General features: G+C 49.6%; 1 protein-coding gene across 2 annotated transcripts in view; it reads left to right on the top strand.

The window, feature by feature from the left end:
• Window positions 1-17,846, top strand: part of ABCC1 (ATP binding cassette subfamily C member 1) — a 192,735-nt gene that overhangs the window by 148,794 nt on the left and 26,095 nt on the right. For both annotated transcript variants that reach the window (XM_017953218.3, XM_021931786.2), the window contains 4 exons: window positions 4,204-4,294; window positions 6,989-7,124; window positions 11,617-11,824; window positions 15,042-15,352. In XM_017953218.3, coding sequence (XP_017808707.2) covers window positions 4,204-4,294; window positions 6,989-7,124; window positions 11,617-11,824; window positions 15,042-15,352 — 746 coding nt within the window. The remainder of the gene's footprint in view (window positions 1-4,203; window positions 4,295-6,988; window positions 7,125-11,616; window positions 11,825-15,041; window positions 15,353-17,846) is intronic.

Here is a 17,846-nt window from a genome sequence, read left to right as displayed (position 1 = left end):
AGACCCTTCAGCCATTCTTGCCCCTCCCCCTTTAGAAAAGACAGCCCTTTCACTTCTTCATTTAGTTAGGGGCTTAGGGTGGGAGTTTTTCTTTGCTTCTTAACAACATCTTGGGTCTTCTGAATTCCCAGGCAGCAAAGTGGTGGACGAGGAGGAAGCAGGTCAGTACTGCCTGGGTTGGAGTTGACTCTGCTCATCGAATGAGGCCAGAGACGGGCCGAGACCGTCGCTGCATGTCTGGGGAGGTGTCGTCAGATGTCTGGGTTTTCACTCCCCCGGTTGTTCATTGGTTCACTTAGCACACATTTACTGGGTACTTCCTGTGTGTCTGGCTTTGAGGCTGGCACTGGGGGATATGGCCTGAGTCCCCAGATCCCTTTATTGTTGCTGGTGACCTTGGCTAAGCTTTACTCTTTCATGTGTCACGTTACCATGGCCAGCACGCCTTGAGGGGACCGTGCTTATCAAGTGCCTGGCACACAGTGGATAGACAATAAATGGCAACAGTTTGATTGTGAGCTGCCACCCATGCATCCTGGGGCACAGTCAAGACACACATGGGGCCGGGCGCGGTGGCTCAAGCCTGTAATCCCAGCACTTTGGGAGGCCGAGGCGGGCGGATCACGAGGTCAGGAGATCGAGACCATCCTGGCTAACATGGTGAAACCCCGTCTCTACTAAAAATACAAAAAACTAGCCGGGCGTGGTGGCGGGCGCCTGTAGTCCCAGCTACTCGGAGGCTGAGGCAGGAGAATGGCCTGAACCTGGGAGGCGGAGCTTGCAGTGAGCCGAGATCGCGCCACTGCACTCCAGCCTGGGTGACACAGCGCGAGACTCCGTCTCAAAAAAAAAAAAAAAAAGACACACATGGGCCCAGACGATGCAGGGTGATCCGCGCCTGTTGGGGAACTGCAGCAGGTGGTGGTGGAGGGCCCTGAGGAGGGGTGTCACCTAGAGGAATTCCAGTGGCCAGAGTGGACCCGTCTCTCCTGCCTTCGGCAGTGTGTGGCTGAGGGTCCCAGCCAAGGGCTTTTTTTTTTAAAAGCAACAGAAGCTGAATCTGGCCACCTTAAACCAAAAGGCTGTTTTCTGGAAAGGATACCGGGTAACTCATGAATCAAAGGCAGAACTGAGCCAGTAGAACTCAGGAAATGGGGACTCCAGGACCATACAGACTCTTTTAGGACAGATGAACTGTCTTTGGTCCTTGTAGACCACTGATGACGGTTCAAGTGCTGGGAGAGGGGCTTTCATGGGGCAATCTCGGACACTGTCCACCTTGGCTGGGGGAATCTGAGGCACCCTGATTGACAGGCCCACCAAGGCTGTAGGAAGAGGGAGAGCTGATTCCTTCAAAAGGCCAACAGGGGGCCAGGAGCAGTGGCTCACACCTGTAATCCCAGCAGTCTGGAAGGCCAAGGTGGTTGGATCACCTGAGGTCAGGAGTTTGAGACCAGCCTGGCCAACATGATGAAACCCCGTCTCTATTAGAAATACAAAAGAATTAGCCGGACGCAGTGGTACGTGCCTGTAATCCCAGCTTCCTGGGAGACTGAGGTGGTAGGATCAATTGAACCCAAGAGGCAGAGGTTGCAGTGAGCCAAGATCGCACCTCTGCACTCCAGCCTGGGCGACAGAGAAGACCTTGTTTCAAGACAAGAAAAAGAAAACAAAGGCTGACAGGATGGTGGACTAACCGATGCTCAGATTCCTCCTCTTAGGCGCTGGGTCCTCCCCCATGCAGAGTGGAATTTTCCAGCTGCCCAGTTCAACCTGTAGGCTAATTGGTGGGTTGAGAGGGTGAGACTGCCATAGCAGGCCACTGCAACCTTAGCGAGCACTGCATTCTTGCAGAAGCTCGCAACTGACCCTGGTGGTCAGTGAGGAACAGGAGAAGTGAAGGCTGAGGCTTACAGGACGGCGGCCTGAGGCTGCTGGTAGGAGGAGGGGGCTCTCTGCGGCATGCAACCTCCGGATGGAGGTCCCTGGGAGTGTTCTGGAACATTCTCATTCCTGCACAGAGAAAGGTGGTTAAGAGCGTGGCCGGTTCCCAGTGTTACGCATGTGTGTGAGAACTGGCTGCCTGGGAAGTCCTGCTTGGTGTCACTCTTCCTTCCTGGGTGATGTGGCTATTTGTGCTTTGTTTGTTTGTTTGTTTTCTTAATTTAATGTTTAGTTAGTTTAGACAAAACAAAACAGATGCTGACATTAAAGGGAATGTTTAAAGCAGAGGTTCTCAGTTCCTGGCTATGCCTGTAGTTCTCTGGAGAACGTGTTTAAGGGGCTGCCATCACTGAACACTCGCCGTGCCAGGCCCTGCGTGCGATCTCGTTTCATCCTCTCACGAATGAGGGTTGGGTCTGCTGCTGTTCCTGTTTTGCATATGTGGAAGATGAGGCTCAGAAAAGTTTATCATTTCCCCAAGGCGCACAGCCAGGAAATGAGAGAGCACTTCCCACACATCACAGTTGATGGAGCGTGCTCTAATTCAGAGTCACCGCAGGGACCGGGCTAGACACGAGGGCACCTGCTCATTTTTTAATTTTAATTTTTTTTCGTTTATTAATGTTTCTGAGGTTTCTTTTTTAATTTTTGATTTATTTTATTTTATTTTATTTTTTTTTGAGACAGAGTCTTGCTCTGTCACCCAGGCTGGAATGCAGTGGCACGATCTCAGCTCACTGCAACCTCTGCCTCCTGGGTTCAAGCAATTCTAGTGCCTCAGCCTCCCGAGTAGCTGGGATTACAGGTGCGCACCACGATGCCCGCTAATTTTTGTGTTTTTAGTATAGAGATGGGGTTTTTCCATGTTGGCCAGGCTGGTCTCGAACTCCTGGTCTCAAGTGATCCGCCCACCTCGGCCTCGAAAGTGCTGGGGATTACAGGTGTGAGCCACCGTGCCCGACTGCCACCTGCTCATTCATAAAGCCCCCTGTGACTCATTCACAACCAAGACTGAGAATCTCTGGCATGGAGCGCCTCCCTGAGTCCAGGAACGATCTGCAGCCCCCTCTTCCCTTCCAGGCGTGTCTGTGGCTCCAGGCGTGGCTGTTCCTGCGAGACTTTGCATTTTTTAGCTCTGTTTTTATTTGTGTCACCCGAGTATGTTCCCAGGGTCACCCTGACCGTGCTGCTGGCTGCATATTTATCCCTTTTGTGTCTTTTGTCTTGGGTCCTCTCCCACCTCTTCTGGGGTCAGCCCTTTCATGCCTTACATTGTGCTGCTTTCTCTCCTGGCACCAAAGAATGAGGCAGTCAGTGCAGAGTGGGGGCAGTAGTCATCATCCTCACTGAGTTATTGTGAACCGGGAAAGAGATATGATCTGTTTTGACACAGCACGATGCCCGAGCGCACTTGATAAATGTTGGCTGTCATTGTCATTGTTGATGTTCCGGTGATTATTATTGATGCCAGGTGGATTCTTCCTGGGATCAGGGCAGATATGCAGCTGCCGTGTCCCTTGGTGTCCTTATCAGTGTCCTTCCTTAAGTCTGCAACCAAGGCATCTGCCAGGGCTGGGGTCTTATCTGAAGACTCAACCAGGGAAGGGTCCACTTTGAAGCTCACCTGGTTGTTGACAGAACTCGGTTCCCCAGTTGTTCAAATGTTGAAATACTTTCTTATTACTGTGGAGACAGCCACTGCCCCAGGTACTTTTTACCCTGAACTCTTGGGACCTCTGTGTGGTCTGGGAACTGAAGGGTTAACTTCTGGCACTACGGGGGTCTCTGGGCCTCTGCCTGTTGGCTGATGCCCTTCTCAAATTGGTTATCTATTTTGAGTATCACCTCTTTTTGCAGTGCTTTGGAATCAGGAGGCTGTGCCCTTTCCCTGGTGTGGTTCCTTGCATCCTGGTCCTAGGAAGTGAGTTTAACACAGCAGAGCTACTGTTCTCTGGGCTGCGTTTTACCCATTGCTGCTGTCACAGGATGCTGGCTCAGGCCCAGTTCCCTCAGTGGATGGAGCCCTTTGCACAGTTGCGAAGCACTGTCCCTGCCCCAAGGGACTGAACCCCAAATACCACCTGCCCCACAACCAGACAGCCTGTCTGTGGCCTCTGCAGAGCAGGTCTCCTATTTCCGATCATCCTGGCGGCCAGGTGCTCTGCTGTCTCCTCCCTGTAGTGGCTGGTGTTTCTTGCCCTTGGTTTTAGCATCTGGCTTATGTAACCCCACTTGCCGCCTTTGTCTCTCTTCTGCCAGGGGTCACGGGCATCAGCGGTCCAGGGAAGGAAGCAAAGCAAATGGAGAATGGCATGCTGGTGACAGACAGTGCAGGGAAGCAACTGCAGAGGTAAGAGCGGGGAGGGCGGCCCCAACCCGAGGACCCTGCCCTGTCAGCGGGAGGACAAGTGGAGGGGCAAAAGAAAGGCCTCGGCCCCCTGGGGTCCTGGAAGGCCTGGTCTTTCTGCCTCCCCTCCCAAATCCTCCAAAGACCTTGCTTTTCGGAGCATAGAGGCCCAAAGAAGGAATGTGGCACTCTTCTTGCCAGGTGGCACGACACACACAGTCCTCATGATTTAACCATCTGTCCCCGCTTCTGACACTCATGTTCCTTATATGGCGTGAGTCTTTGCTCAGATCCCTTGGTGGGGCCTGGAAGGTTTAGACTTTATGAAGCGGTATTCGATTTAAAACTGTCTCAAGGCCAGGTATGGTGGCTTATGCTTGTAATCTCAGCATTTTGGGAGGTTGAGGCAGAAGGATCGCTTGAGGCCAGGAGTTTGAGACCACACTGGGCAACACAGCAAGACCCCATCTCTACAAAAAAGGAAGTATGTTTGTGTTTGATTATAGAGGGTTTCCTTAGATCCTCGGGGATTTATACCGTATGCAGTATGTTAACCATACTAGTTTTTAAAAATTGGCTAAGTTGGCCAGGCATGGTGGCTTACGCCTATAATCCCAGCATTTTGGGAGGCTGAGGTGGGTGGATCACCTGAGGACAGGAGTCCGAGGTGGGTGGATCACCTGAGGACAGGAGTCCAAGACCAGCTTGACCAACATGATGAAACCCTGTCTCTACCAAAGATAAAAAAATTATCTAGGCATGGTGGTGCATGCCTGTAGTCCCAGCTACTCGGGAGGCTGAGGCATGAGAATCACTTGAAGCTGGGAGGTGGAGGTTGCAATGAGTTGAGATCGCACCATGGCACTGCAGCCTGGGTGACAGAGCGAGACTCCGTCTCAAAAAACAAAAACAAACAAAAAAACCCCAGAAAACAGCAAAACAACAGCAACAACAAAAATTGACAAAGTCAGAGACTAAACATACCTGACCCCAGAGATTTGAGAAGGGATCGCGGACCTGCAGTTGCTATAGGGGTCAGGAGAGAGCAAAGACGATGCGGCCCAGCACTGTGCCTGGAACAGACAAACACTTGGTAGATGTCAGTTTTGCCATTGTTATCATCTCACACAGCCTAAATTGTAGTGGGAGGCTCCAGACAGTGCATGAGTGTAGAAGGATGTAAGATTTTCTGTCCAAGGTGTGTGACTTGTGAAGTCCTACATCATGGAGTAGGAAGCCCCAGCTCCCCATCTGAATTCTAGATTCCATCCAGAGTTGGTTCGGATTCTTCCCTCTGCTCCCTGAAAACTCACTCTTGCTTTTGGCTTTGAGGGCCACTTCCACTTCACTTGGCCTTAACCGAAGACCGTTGCGCAGATCTCATGGGTTCAGAAAGGTTACGCACCCCCAGGCCTTAGTTCAAAGAGAGGGGAGGTGCTGGAGGTTTATTCATCCTTCAGGAAGTATTTTCAGGGAACACAGTTCTGGGGCTGCAGGGATGACTCACATGGGGCTCCTGACCTCAGGTAGCTTGTAATCTTGTGCAGGAGATAAGTAGGTAGAGGAAGGTATAGAAATTTCCACGGCAATGAGCCACAGCTGTGTTTTCCATGACCGCCATAATTTCTTTCTGTCTTTTTTTTTTTTTTTTGACATGGAGTCTCCCTCTATCACCCAGGCTAGAGTACAGTGTGCACTGGCGCAGTCTCAGCCACTGAACACTAAACTGGCGGCAGTGCAATCTGTGATCATCTGTGGGGGTCTGCATAAAGCTGATGACCACTGATGTGCAAAAGGTGCTATTTTTTTTTTTTTTTTTTTTTTTTTAAATTTGAGACAGGGTCTTACTGTGTCGCTGAGGCTGTAGTGCAGTGGCGCAATCATGGCTCACTGCAACTTCTGTCTCTGAGATTCAAGCGATTCTCCTGCCTCAGTGTCCCGAGTAGCTGGGACTACGGGCACGTGCCACCATGCCCGGCTAATTTTTGTATTTTTAGTAGAGACGGGGTTTCACCATGTTGGCCAGGCTAGTCTTGAACTCCTGGCCTCAAGTGATCCACCCGCCTTGGCCTCCCAAAGTGCAGGGATTACAGGTGGGAGCCACTGTACCTGGCCGAATAGTACTTTCTGAGTAACACGCTTTTGTGAAGGAGCAGCCAGGGCAAGTTCCTTCCCCAACCCCCGCCACATTTGTAAAACTAGAGAATTGAACTCGCTGGGTACTTTTCTCTGTGTTTTTCATCATGTGTTACATTTTGAATGTTTTTCGTGTTTGAAAAATGTTCTGTGATGCGCCCTGTTTTATCTTTTATTGGCGGTTTGTTTGTTTGTTTTGAGATCAATTAGAATTGATCTAAAAAAAAAAAAAAAAAAAAAAAAAGGCAAGCACGCACTTTTTGCCTATCAGTGGTCATGGGCTTTTTGCAGCCTCCCAGAGATCATCACAGATCGCGTTTCCCCCAGGTCTCATTCCTGCCTGAGACACTGCCTTTCTCTGGGGACCTGGAACCCTGGGGAACGACATGGTGGGGTGTGGTGCACATGTGCACGTGTTCATATATATGTTTACGTGTGCGTGTGGAAACACTCCGTCTCTTATGCCATGGTTCAGACCCACAGTAGCAGCCCGAGCAGGGAGCCCTCCACCCCTGCCTGAGGCATCCATGCGGTTGACACCCCCGTGCTTTGCTTCTCCAGACAGCTCAGCAGCTCCTCCTCCTACAGCGGGGACGTCAGCAGGCAACACAACAGCACCGCGGAACTGCAGAAAGATGGGGCCAAGAAGGAGGAGACGTGGAAGCTGATGGAGGCTGACAAGGCACAGACAGGGCAGGTGAGATTCGCTCCTTAAATGATGATGGTGGCTGGAGTTGACAGAGCGCCCGCTGTGCACTGGCACTGTGCAAAGTGCCCTGTCTGTGTGAACTCACGTGTCCATCACAACACACCTCTGAAGTACTGTTTACAGCACCAGAAACTGAGGCAGGAGAGGCTAAGTGACTGACCCAAGGTCACCGCTGGTCAGCGGCAGAACTGGGATTTGAACCCTGGCAGACTTCAGGGTTGATACTTGCAGTCTCTGCTCTACTGACTACCTGAGCAGCTCAGGGGATCTCATTAGCTAGAGGCAAGCTGGATGCTTTAAATCAGGGCTTCCTGCAATGTGGGGTTCAGTTGTGCATGAGATGGTTTCCGGTTGTGCACAGACACATTAAATGACAGATGAATGTTTGTTACATTTCTTTTTTTTTCTTTTCTTTTTTTTTTTGAAACAGAGTCTCACTCTGTCGCCATGGCTGGAGTGCGATGGTGCGATCTCGGCTCACTACACCCTCTGCCTCCTCGGTTCAAGCAATTTTCCTGCTTCAGCCTCCTGAGTAGCGGGGATTACAAACACTCGCTACCTCGCCCAGCTAATTTTTGTGTTTGTAGTAGAGACAGGGTTTCACCATGTTGGTCCGGCTGCCCTTGAACTCCTGACCTCAGGTGATCCACCCACGTTGGCCTCCCCAGGTGCTGGGATTAGAGGCGTGAGCACTGCGCCCTGCTTACTTTTCATTTCTCATTTGGTCCTAATGATTATGTCCCTGAGAAAGTCTCAGTTGGGTCCTACCCTGCCTTCAGTACCCAACAACCACTGGCCTCTCTTCGTAACAAGGGGACCAGGTTTTGAGCTCCTGTTTTATTGTTTTTAAAGATCGTCTATTTTGGGCAAATGTTAATAATTCTCCATTTGTGGTGGTGATCCAAAGTTTATTTTTAAAAATACATGTGGTTATGTTTTTTTTTTTTTAAAAAAAGGGAGTTGAATTTTTAAAGTAGGTAAAAAATGAGCATGCAGATAAAGAAAAACAAAAAACCCATGAAAGGTGGTAGCGGGGGAGTGAGGTTGGGGCACCTTTTCTTAGATCCGCCCGGATGTGTCCCGAACTTCCCAGGACTGTCTGTTCCTGGCTTCTTAACTTGTCATCACAGTCAGGACCATAACAAGGGGCAGAGGTGACTGTGGTGTCCTCTCCCGCCTTACCCTTAGTGACCCTCCAGGAAGCCAGAGAAATTACCCCAAATCACAGGACATGGGAAGGAAGGGCCAGAGATGCCAGGCCCATTTAATGCTCACTTAACTCCGATTTTATATTCAAGGAACACCAAAGCCAGGGGGCTTGTAACTTGTCAAAGTTGGACCAGGAGTGGAGCCAGGCACAACACGCTCATCATTTCTTTCTTTTTTTTTTTTTTTATTTGAGACGCTGGAGTGCCATGGCGCAATCTTAGCTCATTGCAACCTCCGCCTCCCGGGTTCAAGTGATTCTCCTGCCTCAGCCTCCCTAGTAACTGGGACTACAGGCATGCGTCACCATGCCCAGCTAATTTTTGTATTTTTGGTAGAGATGGGGTTTCACTATGTTGGCCAGGCTGGTCTCAAACTTCTGACCTCGTGATCCGCCCACCTCAGCCTCCCAAAATGCTGGTGCTGAGATTACAGGCGTGAGCCATGGTGCCTGGCCTTTTTTTTTTGTTTTTTTAATTTGTTTTCTTTTTTTTTTTCTGAGACAGGGTCTGACTCTGTCACCCAGGATGGAGTGCAGTGGCACAATCATGGCTCACCGCAGCCTCCACCTCCCAGATTCAAGTGATTCTCCCACCTCAGCCTCCCGAGTAGCTGGGACTACATGTGTGCACCACCATGCTTGACTAATTTTCTTTATTTTTTGTAGAGATGAGGTTTCACCCTATTTCCCGGGCTGGTCTTGAACTCCTGGGCTCAAGTGACTTGCCTGCTTCTGGGATTACAGATGTGAGCCACCACACCTGGCCACACACTTGTCATTTGTGACCCCCAAGCCCACCGCATTCCATTGCTCATGAGAAAGAGGTTCCCGAACGCTGCAGGCTAATTTCAGGGATGGCAGCAGCTTGGCTGCATATGATGAAGCCAAGTGGTGAAGTAAACACATTCTCAATTATGACCTGTCTCCTCACCCACATACTTCATTTTCCAGAATGGAAACTTGAAAACTCGAAAGGAAGCAATCAGGTACACACCAGACCTGTTATCTTTCACCTGTTACCTTTCAGCTAGACCGTAGGGTCAGATGATTCTTGTTTTTTTTTCTGGTGGGGGCAGGGCCTCAGTGGGTCACTCAGGCTGGAGTGCAGTGGTGTGACCAGTGTTCACTGCAGCCTTAAGCTTCTGGGTTCAGGAGATCCTCCTGGCTCAGCTTCCTGAGTACCTGGGACTAGAGGGGTGGACCACCACACCTAGCTAATTTTAAAATCTTTTGTAGAGACAGGCTCCTACCATGTTTCCCAGCCTGGTCTCGAACTCCTGGGCTCAAGTGATTCTCCTGCCTTGGCCTCCCAAAGTGCTGGCATTATAGGTGTGAGCCACCGCGCCCAGTTTCCAGATGATTTTTACGACCCAAAGTTCAGCATGAAAAGCTTGAAATGACAGTGAGCACAGACACGGGTAAAGATCGCTGGAATTTCTTGAAACCAAGCCAGGTGGTTTAGGCAGGGGCTGGCCTAAAGCAGAGAGCCCTGTCTGTCATGTCAGGAGGCTAGACTGATTTGTTTAGACCCATGCTGGGCACCACAGGGAATACAGGAGGGCAAGAAACTCGCAGCTTCGCCTCCAGAGCGAGCTGGGCACTGGGAAAATGGGTGAGACGGTGTTCTGTGCTCAGAGGGAAAGGAATTGGGAGAGGCTGGCCCAGTTGGGGTGTGGAGGTGACACTTGGCCTTGGTTGCCAGGCAACATGTCACACATTGCTTAAAGCTCATTGGTGGCTTCTGCTTTCTGTCAGTCTTGGCATAAAAGTTGGAATCCTGACCCGAGTCTCCCATGCCATGTGTGGTCTGACTGCGACCTGTTTCTTCAACCTCTTGTTCGTTGCTGTTCCATGATCTGGCTCCAGCCACCAGTGCCTTCTCTCAGTTCCGCAGCTGCGCTGTGTTCCCTCCTACCTCAGGGCTTTTGCACGTGCTGTTTCTGCCACGTTTTTTCCATTTTCAGATGGTTTAACTCCTTTTGTTTTTTCCTGGAGGCAGTGTCATCCTCTGTCACCCAGGCTGGTATGCAGTGGCGCAACTTTGGCTCACTGCAGCCTCCGCCTCCGTGTTCAAACAACTGTTGTGCCTTAGCCTCCTCCTGAGTAGCTGGGACTGCAGGCACGTGCCCCATGTCCGACTGGTTTTTGTGTTTTTTGTAGAGACAAGGTTTCCTCATGTTGGCCAGGCTGGTCTCGGACTCCTGACCTCAGGTGATCCACCGGCCTCAGCCTCCCAAAGTGCTGGGATTATAGGAATGAGCCACCCTGCCCAGCCAATACCCTTTATTGTTTTTATTTTTTAGAGACAGAGTCTCTCTGTGTCGCCCAGGCCAGAGTGCAGTGGCGCAATCTCGGCTCACTGCAAGCTCCGCCTCTCAAGCTCAAACGATTCTCCTGCCTCAGCCTCCCGAGTAGCTGAGATTACATGTGCCTGCCAACAGGCCTGGCTAGTTTTTGTATTTTAGTAGGGAAGGGATTTCGTCATGTTGGCCGGGCTGGTCTCAAACTCCTGACCTCAGGTGATCCACCTGCCTCGGCCTCCTGAAGTGCTGGGATTACAGGCGTGGGCCACTGCACCTGGCCTTGGTTTAACTCTTCAATGTCACTTCCTTGAAGAAACCTCCCCCAATACCTCTCTAGACAGCATTAGGTCAGGATGTCCAATTTTATACTTATGTGGAATTGTGCGCCGTTTACGGCCCTTCTCTGTGATGATGCATTTTTCTGGGATGATTTGATGGGAGCCTCTCTCACCACGCGACTGGAAGCTCCATGCATGAGGGCAGAGACCCTATTTTTTTTTTTTTTTTTTCTTTTTGAGCTGGAGTCTCACTTGGTCACTCAGGCTGGAGTGCAGTGGGGCAATCTTGGCTCACTGCTGCAACCTCTGCCTCCTGGGTTAAAGCAATTCTTCTGCCTCAGGCTCACCATTAGCTGGGATGACAGGTGCCCACCACCACACCTGGCTAATTTTTTATATTTTCAGTAGAGGCGGGGTTTTGCCATATTGGCCAGACTGGTCTCGAACTCTCTACCTCAGTTGATCTGCCCACCTCAGCCTCCCAAAGTGTTGGGATTACACGTGTGAGCCACGGCGCCTGGCCCTGGACTTTGTTTACTGCTGACTTTGTCCAGTAGCTAAAGGGGAGGGTGTTCTAGGTAGGAGCAAAGACAGGCAGCTGGGTGGCGCAGTGCTGGTGAAGTCCCTGACCTTGTGGGGCTGGGGCTGGGTGCATGCGTGTGCTAAGCTGCCTTATCTCCCATGGTCTCCAGGTCAAACTTTCCGTGTACTGGGACTACATGAAGGCCATCGGACTCTTCATCTCCTTTCTCAGCATCTTCCTTTTCATATGTAACCATGTGGCCGCGCTGGCTTCCAACTATTGGCTCAGCCTCTGGACTGATGACCCCATAGTCAACGGGACCCAGGAGCACACGAAGGTCCGGCTGAGCGTCTATGGAGCCCTGGGCATTTCGCAAGGTGGGTGCCACTGTCTCCCACCCCGCCCGATTTGGGCCCCTGTTGTGACTTTGTCTAATTATAGAAATGGATCCTTAGTGTCCTCAGGGTTTTGTGGGACCCCAAACCAAGCCAAACCCAGAGGAACAGTAGCTGTCAGCCAGTAGACGCTCAGATATTTGTAGAGTCAGTGTTTGAGTCCTTTGTTCATATGGGCCTTGGTGGTAGATGGGAGGAGTGCTCCAGTGTGCCCATTTTACAGATGAGGACAGTTGAGAACAGAGGCCACTGGAAGCACTGTGGGTTGGGAAGGACCCCCGTGACCCTATTTGCTTTGTAAGGGTGACAGAGCTTCTGTGAGGTCTCATTTGTGGACTTTTGCCTGCTGAACGAGGGCGGAAATTGGCTCATACTAGTAATTCCCAGTTATGGGCAGTGTTGTCCCCCAGGGATGTTTGACAATATCTGGAGATGATTTTGGTTGTCACAAGATTGAGAAACCCTGCTGTTGGCCAGGCTTGGTGGCTCACACCTGTAATCCCACACTTTGGGAGGCTGAAGTCGGAGGATCGCTTGAGGCCAGATGTTTGAGACCAGCCTGGGCAACATAGTGAGACCCTATCTCTAGAAAAAATAGATAAGTAAAAAAATAGGTAAATAAAATAAACTACAGGTGCACGTGGTGGTATGTGCCTGTAGTCTCAGCTACTTGGGCAGCTGAGGTCAGAAGATTACTTGAGCCCAGGAGTTTGAGCCTACAGTTCGACCTATGATTGCACCACTGCACTCCAGCCTGGGCGACAGAGCAAGACCCTGTCTCAAAAAACAAACAAAACCCCCTGCTCTATACCATTCTGTGTGGTTCTATGGGAGTCCTCAAATGCAGCAGCGTTGATAATAACAGCTGGCGTTTACGGAGCATTTACTTGGTGCTTGGCTGTGTTCTAAACACTTCCACGTGTTTTAACTTATTTTATCCCTGCAGCAGTCCTGTGAGGTAGGAGTTAATATTTCCCCCATTTTGGAGATACAGCAATTGAGGCCCAGAGAGGTTGAGTGAGTTGCTGAAAGTCACACAGCTAATACATGGCAGTATTGGCACTGAACAGGGCAGTCTGGCTCAGAAGCTCACGCTGTTATCCACTGTGCTATACAGTATGTGAGCTGTGTTTGCAAATACACATGTATGGTCCATATGACATATTCACAGTAAATGGATAGTGTTGACACATTTGAGCACTTCCTGTATGCCAGGCACATTGCCAGATGGGGACTTTACATTTCACAGTGCTCTGAGGTTAGCGTCATTGTCCCATTGTACAGATGAGGAAACAGAGATTCAGTGACCTATAGAAGGTCCCATAGGTGGTAAGTGGCAGAGATGGGATTTGGCAGCATTGGCTTCAGAGCCTGTCACTTGAGCCCCTGCCTGTTGGGTGTCTTCCTATAAAGAGGCCGAGACAGAAGCCTCTGTTCCTAGGAGTTGCTGCTCTGGAACGCACAGTGGCCTCCTGTGCATTGTTTGAGAGAACCACCAGTGTCTCAGGATCTCCAGGAGGCGGCTTTGGGAAGACCTGCTGATAGCAGAGCACACATGGATTCCTTGACTCTTTCAATCCCTACCCTCCCCTTTCCTTGCCATTAGCGGAAAGGACTGTGGCCTACAAATTATAATTGAGGGAAGATAGAGAACAGAGAGGGTGTGGTATTACCTGAACTCACACAGCAACAATGTCTGTTTCAGAGCTGTGCTGTCTGGTGCAGTAGTTGTAAGACACAGTTGGCTATTTTAATTTCATTTGTTAAACTTAAATAAAGGCCAGGTGCAATAGCTCACGCCTGTAATCCCAGCACTTTGGAAGGCCAAGGCGGGTGGATCGCTTAGTCCAGGGGTTCAAGACCAGCCTGGGCAACATGGCAAAACCCTGTCTCTACAAAAGTGCAAAAATTCGCTGGGCATGGTGGCACATGCCTGTAATCCCTGCTACTCAGGAGGCTGAGGTGGGAGGATTGCTTGAGCCCAGGAGGTCGAGGCTTCTGTGAGCCATGATCACAGCCCTGCACTCCACCCTGGGTGACAGGATGGGAGAGACCCCCTCTCAGAAGAAAAATAAAATTAAAGATTTATTCGATGAGACTAGACAGGTTTCAAGTGCTCAGTAGCCATCATTTCCATCATTTCAGAAAATCATCTTAGATAACACTGTTCTAAAGCAGTGATCCCCAGCCTTTTTGGCACTAGAGACGGGTTTCATGGAAAGGGTGGGGGATGATTTCGGGATGAAGTTGTTCCACCTTAGATCATCAGGCATTAGTTAGATTATCATAAGAAGCCCACAACCTAGGTCCCTTGCATGCACAGGTCACGGTAGGGTTTGCGCTACTAGGAGGATCTAATGCCACTGCTGAGCTCACAGGAGACAGAGCTCAGGTGGTGATATCAGCTCACTTGCCCACCGCTCACCTCCTGCTGTGGGGCCTGGTTCCTGGCAGGTCATGGACTGCTGCCAATCTGTGGCCCCAGGATCGGAGACCCCTGGTCTAGAGGAGTATGGCGTGTGGATTAAGAGCAGGCTGTCTGGATTAATATCCCAGTTCTGCCTCTGATAGGCACAGTATACTAAGGGCAAAGGCATTCACCTATCTGGACTTCAGTTTTCTTATCTGTAAATTGGGTAGTAATAGAAGTTATTCGGAGTCATCATAAAAATTAGTTACATGTAAAACCCAGCACAGTGCTTAGCACATAGGAAGTACCCTCTGAATAATAGCCACCACCACCATCATCATCATCATCATCATCATCATTATTATTATTATCATTTTGTTTTTGAGATGGAGTCTCACTGTGTCGCCCATGTTGGAGTGGAGTGACGTAGTCTCGGCTCACTGCAACCTCCACCTCCCGGATTCAAACGATTCCCTTGCCTCATCCTCCCGAGTAGCTGGGATTACAGGCGCCTGCCACTGTGCCTGGTTAATTTTTGTATTTTTAGTACAGGTGGGGTTTCACTGTGTCAGCCAGGTTGGTCTCAATCTCCTGACCTCAAGTGATCCACCCGCCTTGGCCTCCCAAAGTGCTGGGATGACAGGTGTGAGCCCCCATGCATGGCTCATCATTATTATCATTGTTAGAAGTTGGCAGTCCAGGCCTGCCTCGTCCGCACAGCCACTCCTCCCTGCAGTGCCTGGTCAGCTCCCCCTCCGCATTGTGGAGTTTAACTCCAAGTGTCTTCAGGGATCGCCGTGTTTGGCTACTCCATGGCCGTGTCCATCGGGGGCATCTTGGCTTCCCGCTATCTGCACGTGGACCTGCTGCACAGCATCCTGCGGTCACCCATGAGCTTCTTTGAGCGGACCCCCAGTGGGAACCTGGTAAACCGCTTCTCCAAGGAGCTGGACACGGTGGACTCCATGATCCCGGAGGTCATCAAGATGTTCATGGGCTCCCTGTTCAACGTTATCGGTGCCTGCATCGTTATCCTGCTGGCCACGCCCATCGCCGCAATCATCATCCCGCCCCTTGGCCTCATCTACTTCTTCGTCCAGGTAAGGGGTGAAGTCTTAGTGTTCAGGACAAGCCCTACTGTGCATTATACACCAGTGTTACCTAAAGCCTCGTTTTATCTCACTGTGTCCCCAGTGTGATGCTTTTGAAGCATGTAGATTTGTTTTTGTCAGTTTCAAATACCTAAATTGTTTTTTTGCTCACAATAACAAAATGCACTTTTTTCCTAAGTTTTATTTTTCCACTTGTCAGTTCAAAAAGGAAACAAAACCTATCGCTGTAAAGACAACTTCATTATTAAAATTTCTTTTTTTTTTTTTTTTGAGACAGAGTCTTGCTCTGTCGCCCAGGCTGGAGTGCAGTGGCGCAATCTTGGCTTACTGCAACCGCCACCTCCCAGTTCAAGTGATTCCCCTGCCTCAGCCTCCCAAGTTAACAGGCGTGATCCACCACGGCCGGCTAATTTTTGTATTTTTGGTAGAGATGGGGTTTCACCAATGTTGGCCAGGCTGGTCTCAAACTCCTGACCTCAGGTGATCTACCCACGTCGACCTCCCAAAGTGTTGGGATTACAGGTGTGAGCCACTGCGCCCAGCCTAAAATTTCTTCAAGTATAAAATTCTTTAGTTCCTAAGCCTCCTGCAGGAGACAGGAACTAAAGAAAAAACATGAATAATAGCAGCTTAAATAAGACAGATGTTTCTTTTTCTCTGTGATAATAGAAATTTAGAGGTAGGCTGTTAAGGGCTGGTATGGCAGCTTCATGAGTTAAATATCCCAGATACCTGCTTTTATTTAAACATTTTAATAATCTTACCATATTTATACAAGCCTTTCATTCTTAAGTTGGCCTCATGGTCCAAGGTTGCTGCTGGAGCTCCAGCCATTATATCTATATTTCAGTCAGTGAGACCAAGGAAGGGAAGTAGGACAAGGGAGCATATGGGTGCTGAACCAGCACTACTCCCTTATCTGCAGGCACACATTCTAAGACCCCTCCTAATGGATGCCTGAAACCGCAGATAGTATTGAATCCTACATATACTGTTTTTTTTTCCTGTACATACATACCTATGATAAAGTTTCATTTATAAATTTGGCATAATAAGAGATTAATAGCAGTAATTTATAATAAAATAGAGCAATTATAACAATATGCCAGTGTCACTACTGCTGCACTTTAGAGGCGTTATTTTTATTATTATATTATTATTATTATTATTATTATTATTATTATTTTTGAGACAGAGTCTAGCTCTGTCCTCCAGGCTGGAGTGCAGTGATGGAATCTCGGTTCACTGCAACATCTGCCTCCTGGGTTCAAGCGATTCTCTTGCCTCAGCCTCCCAAGTAGCTGGGATTACAGGCATGCGCCACGCCCAGCTAGTTTTTGTATTTTTAGTGGAGACAGGGTTTCACCATGTTGGCCAGGCTGGTCTCAAACTCCTGACCCCAAGTGATCCGCCCACCTCGGCCTCCCAAAGTGCTGGGATTACAGGCGTGAGCCACTGTGCCCAGCCAGGAGCATTATTGAGTAAATTCGGGTTACTTACACATAAGCCCCATAGTACCATGGCAGTCAGTCTGATAACCGATATGGCTGTTAAGTGACTAAACTGGCAGGGAGGGTCTGCAGCGTGGATCTGCTGGACAAAGGGATGATTCACACCCCAGATGGGACTGGGGGAGATTTCATCACAGTACTCAGAAGGGTGCACAATTTAAAACTTAAACACATTATTTATTTCTGAAATTTTTCATTTATTTCATTTCATTTATTTATTGCATTTCATTTACTGTTTTTCGATCGCAGTTGACCATGGATAACCAAAACCATGTGTATTAGTTTATCCTCATGCTGCTGTGAAGAAATACCCAATACTGGGTAATTTATTGAGGAAAGAGATGTGATTGACTCACAGTTCCGCACGGCTGAGGAGGCCATGGCAGAAGGAGAAGCAAACATGTCCTCCTTCACATGGCGGCAGGAAGAAGAATGAGGGCGCCACGAAGTCAGGGAGCTCCCCTATAAAACCATCAGATCTTGTGAGAACTAACTCACTATCATGCGAACAGGTTGGGGGAATCTGCCCCTATGATTCGGTTATTTCCAGCTGGTCCCTCCGATGACACATGGGGATTAACGGAACTACAATTCAGGATGAGATGTGGGTGGGGACACAGCCAAACCATATAGCCGTGGAAAGCGAAACCTTGGATCAGAGGGACACCTGTACATCTAATTGTCCAGAACTTAGTCATGGGACCAGCTCTATTCACAAGGGACCCTGGGAAGTGTCGTGTTTCAGCTGGGCACATAGCACTTCCCAGCAATAAGTTTCTGTTGGGCCTGGGCGTGGTGGCTTACGCCTGTAGTTCTAGCCCTTTGGGAGGCTGAGGTGGGTGGATCACCTGAAGTCAGGAGTTTGAGACCAGCCTGACCAATATGATGAAACCCTGTCTCTACTAAAAATACAAAAATTAGCCAGGTATGATGGCATGTGCCTGTAATCCCAGCTACTCGGAAGGCTGAGA

The sequence above is a fragment of the Papio anubis genome, chromosome 18 (genome assembly GCF_008728515.1).
Source record: "Papio anubis isolate 15944 chromosome 18, Panubis1.0, whole genome shotgun sequence".
NCBI classification, from domain to species: Eukaryota; Metazoa; Chordata; class Mammalia; order Primates; family Cercopithecidae; genus Papio; species Papio anubis.
The sequence above is the reverse complement of the archived record's forward strand: the minus strand, read 5'-3'. Positions and strand labels throughout refer to the sequence as shown.